This window comes from Littorina saxatilis, linkage group LG10 (assembly GCF_037325665.1).
Source record: "Littorina saxatilis isolate snail1 linkage group LG10, US_GU_Lsax_2.0, whole genome shotgun sequence".
NCBI classification, from domain to species: Eukaryota; Metazoa; Mollusca; class Gastropoda; order Littorinimorpha; family Littorinidae; genus Littorina; species Littorina saxatilis.
In genome coordinates this window covers 32,908,448-32,920,089 of record NC_090254.1, presented here as the reverse complement: position 1 = coordinate 32,920,089, position 11,642 = coordinate 32,908,448, and the positions used below count along the sequence as shown (strand labels likewise).

The 11,642-nt window shown below is 43.8% G+C and overlaps 2 protein-coding genes across 3 annotated transcripts in view; one reads left to right on the top strand and one right to left on the bottom strand.

Annotated features, from left to right (window-relative positions):
- The first annotated feature begins 804 nt into the window (after positions 1–804).
- LOC138978621 (sulfotransferase 1B1-like) overlaps positions 805–11,642 on the top strand; it is a 24,384-nt gene continuing 13,546 nt past the window's right edge. The window contains exons 1-2 of one of the 2 annotated variants that reach the window (XM_070351383.1): positions 805–943; positions 1,985–2,065. The gene's annotated coding sequence lies outside the window, so the exon portion shown is untranslated. The remainder of the gene's footprint in view (positions 944–1,984; positions 2,066–11,642) is intronic. The other variant, XM_070351384.1, reaches the window with a different exon arrangement.
- LOC138978620 (endoglucanase E-4-like) overlaps positions 3,297–11,642 on the bottom strand; it is an 11,659-nt gene continuing 3,313 nt past the window's right edge. Inside the window, exons 5-11 of the mRNA XM_070351382.1 lie at positions 11,232–11,391; positions 10,528–10,639; positions 9,189–9,339; positions 8,382–8,526; positions 7,176–7,359; positions 5,181–5,371; positions 3,297–3,406 (exon numbers count right to left, since the gene is read on the bottom strand). Of these exons, the coding sequence (XP_070207483.1) occupies positions 3,342–3,406; positions 5,181–5,371; positions 7,176–7,359; positions 8,382–8,526; positions 9,189–9,339; positions 10,528–10,639; positions 11,232–11,391 (1,008 nt within the window). The 3' untranslated portion in view covers positions 3,297–3,341. The remainder of the gene's footprint in view (positions 3,407–5,180; positions 5,372–7,175; positions 7,360–8,381; positions 8,527–9,188; positions 9,340–10,527; positions 10,640–11,231; positions 11,392–11,642) is intronic.

Sequence of the window (11,642 nt, the reverse complement as noted above, 5' to 3'; positions counted from 1 at the left end):
GGGGCTGGGTCAAGGGAGTGGCCGGGGAGGGGAAGGGGGGTGGGGGTGTGGGTAAGAGAGGGGCAAGGGAGACGACAGAGGAAACTGGACAGGGAAAAGTCACTGCCTGAAGCATTCAATAAAGCCAGAAAAAAATAAATTACGACATGCAGGTTTTCAATTCATACTTTGGCAAAGTATCTGCACAAGCATGTCGGTGCATCTGTGGCTGCTTTCATGGGGTGCCTGTATCCTCACTGAGGAATTAGAGGATTTCTTTTATCTCTTTTTCTGACACCGTTGATTTAACGTCATTTTTACAGGACAGTTTTTTTTCCTTTCAGTTTTAAGTTGTAGTAGTTTGACCTTATTGTTTTAGTACAAGTAGAGCGGCTCGTTCACCAGTAGCAAAGACTCACCGTCTCAGTCCGTCAGTGTGTCTGAGTGTGTGTGATGAGGGGGGGGGGGGGGGGGGGGCCGGGGAGACCTCTCCCGTGACCGGCCACCTGCAATTTACGGACATGTTTGCACTGGCCCTAGGGTGTCCGTTCATGAGAGGGACTGCTGTAGCAGTAAAACTAGTGTGCTACATAAGTAATCAATTTATCCACTTGACTATATTCACAACAGGGATTTATCACTCGTCTTTGCATGTTTTTATGCCAACGTATTTTCAAATACTCTGCAACACATGTAACCCAAATACAACATGTGCCCGTACAATACCGCTTCTTTTATGAAAACATTGCTTCGGCCATGTTGATTTTAATCAACCAATTTTCTTGTGCGCTTTCTGAACTTGAGTTACCGATAGCTCATGCAGCAGTACGATTTACATGGGGAAGTAACTCTCGCCATTGTTCCGTCACGCATCGTTCGTCTGCTTCTGTGATGACGGAAGTAAACAAGTTGTTGGTTCGCAACTTGTGTGACACAGTGAACCACTTTTGATGGCTTGTACAAGGTAAGCACAATTATATATCATTTCTTGAAGAGTTTTGGAAATGGAGCGGGCTGACCTGCTTTACAATGCGAATTTGAGGTGTGTGTGTGTGGGTGTGTGGGTGTGTGTACAACACATTCATTGGCATGTGTGTGTGTACAACATGTTGGCATAGGCTATGTATTGTGTGTGTGTGTGTGTGTGTGTGTGTGTGTGTGTACAACACATTGGCATATATCAGTGTGTGTGTGTATGTGTGTACAACACATTGGCATATCATGCGTGTGTGTGTGTACAACACATTGGCATGTGTAAAGCAGTTGTTTTTTGCATTCAAAGTCTAGTACATATTTCAGCTAAACGCCAATTACAAATATAGTAAAGATGCTGGTAGATAAATTGTGTAACCTGGTGATACATACACTTTAGAGGTACTTTAGTGTGGACGTTTCAACTATGGAGGCTTTTTCGGGACTACAAAAAAAACAATTACAAAGGAAAACTAAAAGCAAAAGCAGCACAGAACCGTCCAAAAAAGGTGTTGAAGGATGGAGAAAATTACAGTTAGGTTACAAATTGTTCAGTGACAATTTTGTGTTTACATCCATGCAGTAGTGGGAAAAGCATGTGTCTCTGTGACTGGTGTTAGGATGTTTTTTTGCTGATGGGGAGTCAATTTAATGTGGTACAGTGGAACCCCCATTTTAAGACTCCCTCCCTTTTAAGGCCCTGTTTTTGCACATTTTCTGTTTTTAACCTTTGTAAAGTGACCCTCATTTAATAAAGACCCCCTCCTTTTCAAGACCTGATTTTCTCAATTTTTTTAGGTCTTAAAAGGGGGGTTCCACTGTACTTTGAGAGTGCAAGCACTTGTTGGTTATCACTTTACAGCAACGCGCAATCGCAAAATTGAGTTAAATACAAAGACTTGTTTTAAATACAAAGACTTGTTTTATTGGAGTATTGGCATGCATACTTTTGTGTGTGTATTAGGTTCATGAGGATGGACATTTTGAATTTTCTTTCTTTATTTGGTGTTTAACGTCGTTTTCAATGTTTCAGATTGTGCATTTCACTGGTACACGGAGGATAACCGATCAAAGGCCGAGCGGAGGCCGAAGGCGGCGCCTGACACGTGTGAAGGCAAGTTTTGTCTGTTTTCTAGGTATTGTTTGATTTATGTCGGGATTTTAAGGTAAGCTACTGATTCAGCGATGACTAAATTTGTTTCTCGATGCATAAAAAGTCAGGGAGCGAAAGAAGTCTCAAAAGGGGCTACAGTGGAACCCCCCTTGTAGGACCCCCCACTTTAAGACTCCCTCCTTTTTACATTTAGTCAAGTTTTGACTAAATTTTTTAACGTAGAGGGGGAATCAAGACGAGGGTCGTGGTGTATGTGTGTGTGTGTGTGTGTGTGTGTGTGTGTGTGTGTGTGTGTGTGTGTCTGTGCGTGTGTGTGTGTGTAGAGCGATTCAGACCAAACTACTGGACCGATCTTTATGAAATTTGACATGAGAGTTCCTGGGAATGATATCCCCGAACGTTTTTTTCTTTTTTTCGATAAATACCTTTGATGACGTCATATCCGGCTTTTTGTAAAAGTTGAGGTGGCACTGTCACACCTCATTTTTCAATCAAATGAATTGAAATTTTGGCCAAGCAATCTTCAACGAAGGCCGGACTTCGGTATTGCATTTCAGCTTGGTGGCTTAAAAATTAATTAATGACTTTGGTCATTAAAAATCTGAAAATTGTAAAAAAAATAATTTGTTTTCAAAACGATCCAAATTTACGTTCATCTTATTCTTCATCATTTTCTGATTCCAAAAACATATAAATATGTTATATTCGGATTAAAAACAAGCTCTGAAAATTAAAAATATAAAAATTATTATTAAAATAAAATTTCTGAAATCGATTTAAAAACAATTTCATCTTATTCCTTGTGGGTTCCTGATTCCAAAAACATATAGATGTGATATGTTTGGATTAAAAACACGCTCAGAAAGTTAAAAAGAATAGAGATAAAGAAAAGCGTGCTATCCTTCTCAGCGCAACTACTACCCCGCTCTTCTTGTCAATTTCACTGCCTTTGCATCGAGCGGTGGACTGACGATGCTACGAGTATACGCTCTTGCTGTAAAAATGCAGTGAGTTCAGTTTCATTCTGTTAGTTTGACAGCTTGACTAAATGTTGTAATTTCGCCTTACGCGACTTGTTAAGACCTTGTTTTCTCAGACTTTCTGTTCATAACCTCTGTAAAATTACCCCCATTTTAAGACTCCCTCCTTTTTAAGACCTGATTTTCTCAGATTTTTGGAGGTCTTAAAAGGGGGGTTCCACTGTATACCTCTTTATTGCAGTAAGAAACAATCACAGCAGCAAAAGATTTATTAGCTGAACAACTCGATGCACTCTTCAGTGACAAGGGCACTTGTTGTGGGTGGTGGGCATATGGTGGTTGTGTTGAAGGTGTACAATTCCTGAAACAAACACAGGTACACTGTCAGTGTGGTAGGCATATGTACATTTCAGGGTTTAACCTGGGAGAAAAAGGCAATGGGACATTTGTCCCCCTCAACCAAATTCCGATGGGACGGGATAGTCGAAGGCAAGACACGACAAAGAGGCCTGTACGCGTTTTGACCAAAGATGCAAAATATGGTGCCATCTGAGAATTAGCCGCTATATCGTGTTATCTCTGTATGTGAGTGTGTATGTGTGTGTGTGTGTGTGTGTGTGTGTGTGTGTGTGTGTGTGTAATCCGATGTAAAGGGTACATTTGGTGGCGCAGTGGTATGTAATCTCAATGCGCCCTTTGACGCACTGACGGAAATTGTGATGGGACATTTTCAGATTTAATGCGCCTGTAATCCATGTCAGAGTTCGGTGGGTTATAGAAACACGAAAATACCCAGCATGCTTCCTCCGAAAGCGGCGTATGGCTGCCTAAATGGCGGGGTAAAAACGGTCATACACGTAAAAGCCGTGGGAGTTTCAGCCCATGAAGGAACAAAACAAAAAATCATATTTTTGTAATCTACTTCAATCACATGGTAGGCATGTACATTTAATCATATTTTTGTAAAATTACTTTAATCACACAGTATGCATGTAAATTTAATCATATTTTTGTAAATTATTATAATCACACAATATGCATGTACATGTATCATGTATGTAAATTAAATCATATTTTTGTAAATTACTATAATCACACGGTATGCATGTAAATCTAATCATATTTTTGTAAATTACTATAATCACAGGGTATGCATGTAAATTTAATCATATTTTTGTTAATTACTATAAACACACGGTATGCATGTAAATTTAATCATAGTTTTGTTAATTACTATAAACACACGGTATGCATGTAAATTTAATCATATTTTTGTTAATTACTATAAACAGTTGTTGGTTTTCTACATCCCTTCAACCTATTTGGCCCCCCCCCCCCCCCCCCCCCCCCCCCCCCCCCCGGGTTAGGGGGAAAAATTTACCCGATGCTCCCCAGCATGTCGTAAGAGGCGACTAACGGATTCTGTTTCTCCTTTTACCCTTGTTAAGTGTTTCTTGTATAGAATATAGTCAATTTTTGTAAAGATTTTAGTCAAGCAGTATGTAAGAAATGTTAAGTCCTTTGTACTGGAAACTTGCATTCTCCCAGTAAGGTAATATATTGTACTACGTTGCAAGCCGCCCTGGAGCAAATTTTTGATTAGTGCTTTTGTGAACAAGAAACAATTGACAAGTGACTCTATCCCCTCTCCCCCCTTTCCCCGTCGCGATATAACCTTCGTGGTTGAAAACGACGTTAAACACCAAATAAATAAAGAAAGAACCTATTTGGCTATGCCCCACTCCCAAAAACAACACAGAAGCGTTTTGAATTGAAGATTTGAAAAAAACAACTACCTGAGACATTCAAAACAGAGCTTCTTGGAAGCAAAGTTGGCATACATTAAAAAATCTGGCATTTCCGAAAACAAAAATTGTGAGACATTTACCAGCTAGAGCTCAATGGATGATACTTTTTTCTTCAAAATGTAACTTTTGTCCAAGAAGAACACAAAGGTTATTTTCAATTGGAGATTCTTCTTCTTCTTCGTTAATGGGCTGAAACTCCCACGTTCACTCATGTTTTTGCACAAGTGGAGTTTTACACGTATGACCGTTTTTACCCCACCATTCAGGCAGCCATACGCCGATTTTGGGGGAATGGGAGACTGATTGAGACAAAATGGTGAGACCTACCAGCCAAAGCTCCCTGGAAGCCAGAGTTGTAGTCGCAGGCCACCTCGTTCTTGACGTAGTCGTCACGCTTGTCGTTGTAGCTGTCGTGCTGATCAGGCCCGCCCACCAGTGCCCCTACCAGGGTGTGAGGGTTGGGGCTGTTGGTGTTCAGGTGCTCGAAGCTACAGTGCTGGTGCAGGTCAGGGCACGATCTGGAGGCGGTTAAAGCATGTTTTATTTACTTTTCGCTGTATACAACCGTTTCACACGCAAAAACAACATGCTTATGGACACGTTCTAAAAATAAAAAGCAATTCACATCTACGATTACAACTTATGATGAACAAGTGATGGCATCATCACTTAACTTTCATAATATGTCATTATTATTTTGACATAAGTGGGAAGATCTGGAGTGGGTCAAAACATTGAGAGAGATGAGGCAGGAGATGAAACCAAATCTTGAGGACATTGATAGTGAGTAGCTTGGGTCATTCAACTTACACATTACATGCTCTGAGGACCTGTAGTAGCGGTTTGAGAGCAACGATTCGTTTGAAGAGAGTTCTGCCCAATCTCCTAGCTCCAACTCTTCTGAATGCGCCAGTAAGAACTCAGGTAAACAGAAAGTAACCCCAGGTCTCATGAACACCCATGCAAGAACGTATGAACCCCAGTCTCTTTTAGTTAGCTGCAACCCAAATGATTAACCTAATAAGTCAGCCCGCGGGCCACTTACGCTGCTCTGTGATAGAGCTGTTCGGGGTGGTTGGATCCCACCCGATCTCGTAGCTACATTCCTAATGAATGCCTTAATTAGAGCTCGGGTAAACAGTCAGCCCGGGGTCCACTAACGCTGCTTTGTGATAGGGGTATTTGGATCCCACTCCAATCTCTAAGCTACAACCCCAATGAACGCCTTCAAGTAAATGGTCCCTTACGCTGCTCTGTGATGGGGCTGTTTGGGGTGGTTGGACCCCACTCCAATCTCTAAGCTACAACCATATTGCATGCCTTAGGTAAAGAGTCCCTTACGCTGCTCTATGATGGGGCTGTTTGGGGTGGTTGGACCCCACTCCAATCTCTAAGCTACAACCATATTGCATGCCTTAGGTAGAGTCCCTTACGCTGCTCTGTGATGGGGCTGTTTGGGGTGGTTGGACCCCACTCCAATCTCTAAGCTACAACCATATTGCATGCCTTTGGTAAAGAGTCCCTTACGCTGCTCTGTGATGGGGCTGTTTGGGGTGGTTGGACCCCACTCCAATCTCTAAGCTACAACCATATTGCATGCCTTAGGTAAAGAGTCCCTTACGCTGCTCTGTGATGGGGCTGTTTGGGGTGGTTGGACCCCACTCCAATCTCTAAGCTACAACCATATTGCATGCCTTTGGTAAAGAGTCCCTTACGCTGCTCTGTGATGGGGCTGTTTGGGGTGGTTGGACCCCACTCCAATCTCTAAGCTACAACCATATTGCATGCCTTACGCTGCTCTATGATGGGGCTGTTTGGGGTGGTTGGATCCCACTCCAATCTCTAAGCTACAACCCCAATGAACGCCTTCAAGTAAATGGTCCCTTACGCTGCTCTGTGATGGGGCTGTTTGGGGTGGTTGGACCCCACTCCAATCTCTAAGCTACAACCATATTGCATGCCTTAGGTAAAGAGTCCCTTACGCTGCTCTATGATGGGGCTGGTTGGGGTATAGTTGTATCCCACCCCAATCACGAAGCTACAACCCCAATGAATGCCTTAATTAGAGCTCAGGTAAAGAGTCAGCCCGCGGGACACTTATGTGCAGACCCAGAGACGGTATCCATGTCCCACCCCCGTATCACCACAGCGGCACGTTAAAAACCTCGGTCATTCTGCCATAAGTGCAGATGGCTGATATCACCTACACACGCATACACCTTTGTATCTCATCTAAAGTCTGGGTAAAACCGAGGAACATGCCCGTATATAATGGCTTTGCCGTGAGGGCGTATAACTTGAATTTCTCTCTCCCCCACTTACGCTGCTCTGTGATGGGGCTGTTTGGGGTAGTGGGACCCCACCCCGATCTCGTAGCTGTAGCACTGTTGACCATTGTGAGAGTTGTCACCGAGCAGGTAGTTGATCTGCTCCGCGGCCCACTTTCTGTACGTGGTGGCCTGGATGCCGTCCTCAGCCGCTATCAGAGCAGCGAACGCCGCGTTGCCTGTCAGAGTGAATAGACATAAGGATATACATAAGAATGGAAGAGAATCGATATGCAGTAGTCCCCCGAAAGCGGAGTTTGGCTGCCTGAAACGCGGGGTAAAAAAAGGTCATACACGTAAAAACCCACTCGTGCAAAAACATGAGTGAACGTGGGACTTTGAGCCCATGAACGAAGAAGTAGAAGAAGAAGAAGATATGCACTTAGTATAAGTGGGACCTCCCCGACTTAAAGATCTCCCCCCTTTTCTGACCTTGTACTTTACGAAGCAAGCTGCACGAGGCTTTAGCACTGAATTTGTTAGATTTAGTCTTGATCATTATTTGGAAATGTACCTCCGTTTTCAGGCATCCTAATTTTTCAGACCTGATCTTCTTAAATTTTTGCAAGTCTTAAAGGGGGGTGGGGGGTGGGGGGGTGGTGGTGGTCTCACACTACCGTCTTGAGAGGACGCTCTTTTGGGAAAGCAGATAGTGTTCCTTGTGTGCAGGAATCCTTTCATGACAAGGATACCATAAACACATTATATATAGACCAGCGGACAACAGAAGGTGTCCTTTGTTTGGAGGCATCCTCACATCAGAGCGAGCTCAGGTTTGCAGATACTGCTGACTGGTCATATAACATGACATTGTGAGATGGGCAAATAGACAACAGACGGTTTCGTTCATTTGTAGATTTACTCACATGACAGGCGTCTCACATGACAGAAACTGCTGAATGATGATATAGAGGTGATATTTCTCTACGAACAATACTGTTCATTAGTGCCGGGCCAGATACAATACTTTTTGTCAGTAAATGACCTAGTAATAACGTGATGTAAACAGGATTATTGACACTAATTTCGATAAAGCCGGATATTCCTTGGGCCAAGTCGACTTCGCGAAGTGTACTTTACGAAGCAAGCTGCACTTTAGCACTGAATTGTCGGCAGAAAAGACTTCGCGAAGTCTTTTCGAAGTCAACTTCTGGTTCAATTAAGGAAGAAGTTAAGAACCTATCTCCACCTATCGTCATACCTGCGTATCTGTTGGAGCCCCACTTGTCTCTCCATGCCATGCCACAGGGTGTGTAGGAGATAGATCCACCTGGAAGCCACCCCTTGAAGAAGCCTTCTACCTCTGCCCTGTACGCACTGCTCTTTGTCTCTTCGAACAGCAGCAGCTGTGGAAAGATCAGTCAACCTTGTGAAAAGAGCAGTCAACCGTGATGGTTTTCCAGTCATCAATGTCCTGCCATCGATTACCTTAGACTGGTTGTCGCGATATATGTCGCGCTACTTTACGTATACTGTCACCTGGTTGTCACGACATATGTCGCGTTACTGGCTCAGTCTGTTTGGTCGGTTCGGATTACCTCCCACGGATGCGAAAACCTATATGACCGTTTTTCCTTATTTCTCTCTCTGTCAATTCACCAGTGGCTATGTAACATGTGTTACAGAAATGCACCGGTGTAAGGGTCAGTCAATAAATGATTTTAGTCGTCGCCATTCGTCTCGACAGAAACCAACGAATTAATAGAAGATGCCCATGAAAAGAGACCAGCACTGGAGTATAAGAACACGCCAAAGAAGCGACAGTAACAAGTAACAGCCTATAATGTCCCCAACCCGCACCCACTCCCACCAACAAACAAAAGATTGGCAAATTCGACAGGCGATCTTCTTGTCATCCCAAAGCAAGAGCTTGAGGAAGCAAACGCTGGAGAAGCCACACCTATGTAAAACCAGTGCTGACCAAAAAGGACCTTTCTCCAGGTCCACTGAGGTTCGGGAATATTAACAAAGAAACAAAGAAACAAACACAAGTTGTGTAGAAACCCACCTGACAGGCGATCTTCTTGTCGTCCCAGGACAGGGCCCAGCCCCAGGCATTCTCGTGGAAACTCTTAGCGTCGTTCAGGTACTTGGCCTGGCGCGTGGCTTTGTACAACCACATGGCCGCCACACACATCTCGTCCTTATCACCGCTGGAACTGTAAGAAACAATCACCTTGGTTACTCAGTTGTTGACATTGTTTCATGCTTGTTAGCGTCGTTCAGGTGTTTGGACTGGTGTGTTGCTTTGTACAGCCACATGGCTGCTGACACACACCTCGTCTTTATCACCGCTGGTACTGTAAGAAAATAATCACCCATGATTACCCAGTTGTTGTCATTGGAATAATCACCTTAGTTACTGATTTGTGGACATTATTTCATGCTGGTTTTATCGCGGAAACCTTTGGCTTCGTTCAGGTACTTGGCTTGGCGCGTGGCTTTGTACAACCACATGGCCGCCACACATGCATAGCTCATGTTTATCACTGCTAGAATTGTTATTAAAACATGATTCATGGTCACACAGTTGTGGACGATGTTTCGTTTCGATCCACACGTGGTGACCATATCCCAGAAACCTTTAGTATCATTTGAAAACCTCAGAGACTTACGTCCGGGATAAAATCTATTGTAAGTGCAGTTTATCTCGGATTAAAGTCTCTAAACTTGACTGACTTGTGCATACTGTGACGGGATAAAATGTAATGAAAGTGCAGTTTATCTCGGATCACAGTCTCTAAACTCGACTCGTGCATACTGGCCCTGCTGACTCGTGCATACTGGCCCTGCTCTGTGTGGCCCCGAAGGACCACGTAGCACTTCTGTTTTAGGATAGGAGGATAGAACAGCCGCTCATGGGAAACAGAAGATTCCTTGATATATATGCATGTAATGGCATGTCGTTTTGTACGTTCTTCCTAATGTCAAAACAAAAGGAACACACAACAGAGACCAGTGTCGATAAATTCTGTATCAGCTTTTCAAGCGTGGTTGCCATTTCGGATCCATGAGTGGATACGAAGCAGTTCAAGGAAAACATGAAATGTAAACAACACAGCAACAACACACAAGAAAATACCTTCTGGGATCATAAAAATGATGCATCCGTGTGTCAGTTGGTGAAACATCAAAACAAAAAGCAAACACAACAGGTCTTGAAAGGGGGAGGTGTGGGGTGGGGGTGTTCTTCCTGATGTTCAGGATTCTCAAACTAAGAAAGAAACTTTGCCAGCTGCTCTTGCCTTGCACCCCAAGAAGAAGAATCGATGTTACTATAACCCTAGCACTAGCAGAAGGGAAAACACATTCACAGAAGATATAACAATTCGAGGTGAAAGTTTTACCTGTAAAAAGCCGCGGCCTGTGATATGCTCTGAGAGTAGATACCTCGGTGAGACTTGGCAAAGTCGTACAATGACTCGGCAGCATGCAGCAGTTTGCCTGCATAGCCTCCATCTGGAATAAATATACGGGGAGATTTTGTTTTAATAAGATAGTTGCTGAGATTTTCTTATTTTGTTCACGCACAAGCGACCCCCTCCTTCTCTGAGCTAGTGAGTAGATCATTATGCTTACCATACGACCTCAAGGCGAGAGAATCAGAAACCTTGGCAGCACGATTCACTCTTTCTCTGAGCTAGTGAGTAGATCATTATGCTTACCATACGACCTCAAGGCGAGAGAATCAGAAACCTTGGCAGCACGATTCACTCTTTCTCTGAGCTGATGGGAAGGACTTAACGCTTACCGTGTGTCTTGAATGCTTACCATGAGACCTGTATGCTTACCATGTGACCTGAATGAGTACCATGTGACCTGAATGAGTACCATGTGACCTGTATGCTTCCCATGAGACATGAATGAGTACCATGTGACCTGAATGAATACCATGTGACCTGAATGAATACCATGTGACCTGTATGTTTACCATGAGACATGAATGAGGACCATGTGACCTGTATGTTTACCATGAGACATGAATGAATACCATGTGACCTGTATGCTTGCCATGTGACCTGAATGAATACCATGTGACATGTATGCTTACCATGTGCCTTGAAGGCCAGAGATCCGGCGGCCATAGCAGCAGCAGTCTCAGCGGCCACGTCGGATCCTTTGTGGCTGCTGTCCACACTGTAACACGGTCTGTCCGTGGACATGTCCTCCGGGCGGCTCCAGTGACTGTGGTCCTTGTTGCCGTCTCCTACCTGTGGTCGGCACACATGGTCATCAGTAAGAAGCGTAGAAGTGTGTCCCTTATTGGCCTCTGCGGCCACAAAGGACGTTCAATCTGAATATCATTTGTTTTTTTGGCATAGTTGATACGTATTATTCGCAGCTTGGCGTTATAAGCATTGTTGGTGCTGACACCATTGTGGTCGCAGTTTGTTTGTTTGTTCGTTCATGGGCTGAAACTCCCACGGCTTTTACGTGTATGACCGTTTTTACCCCGCCATTT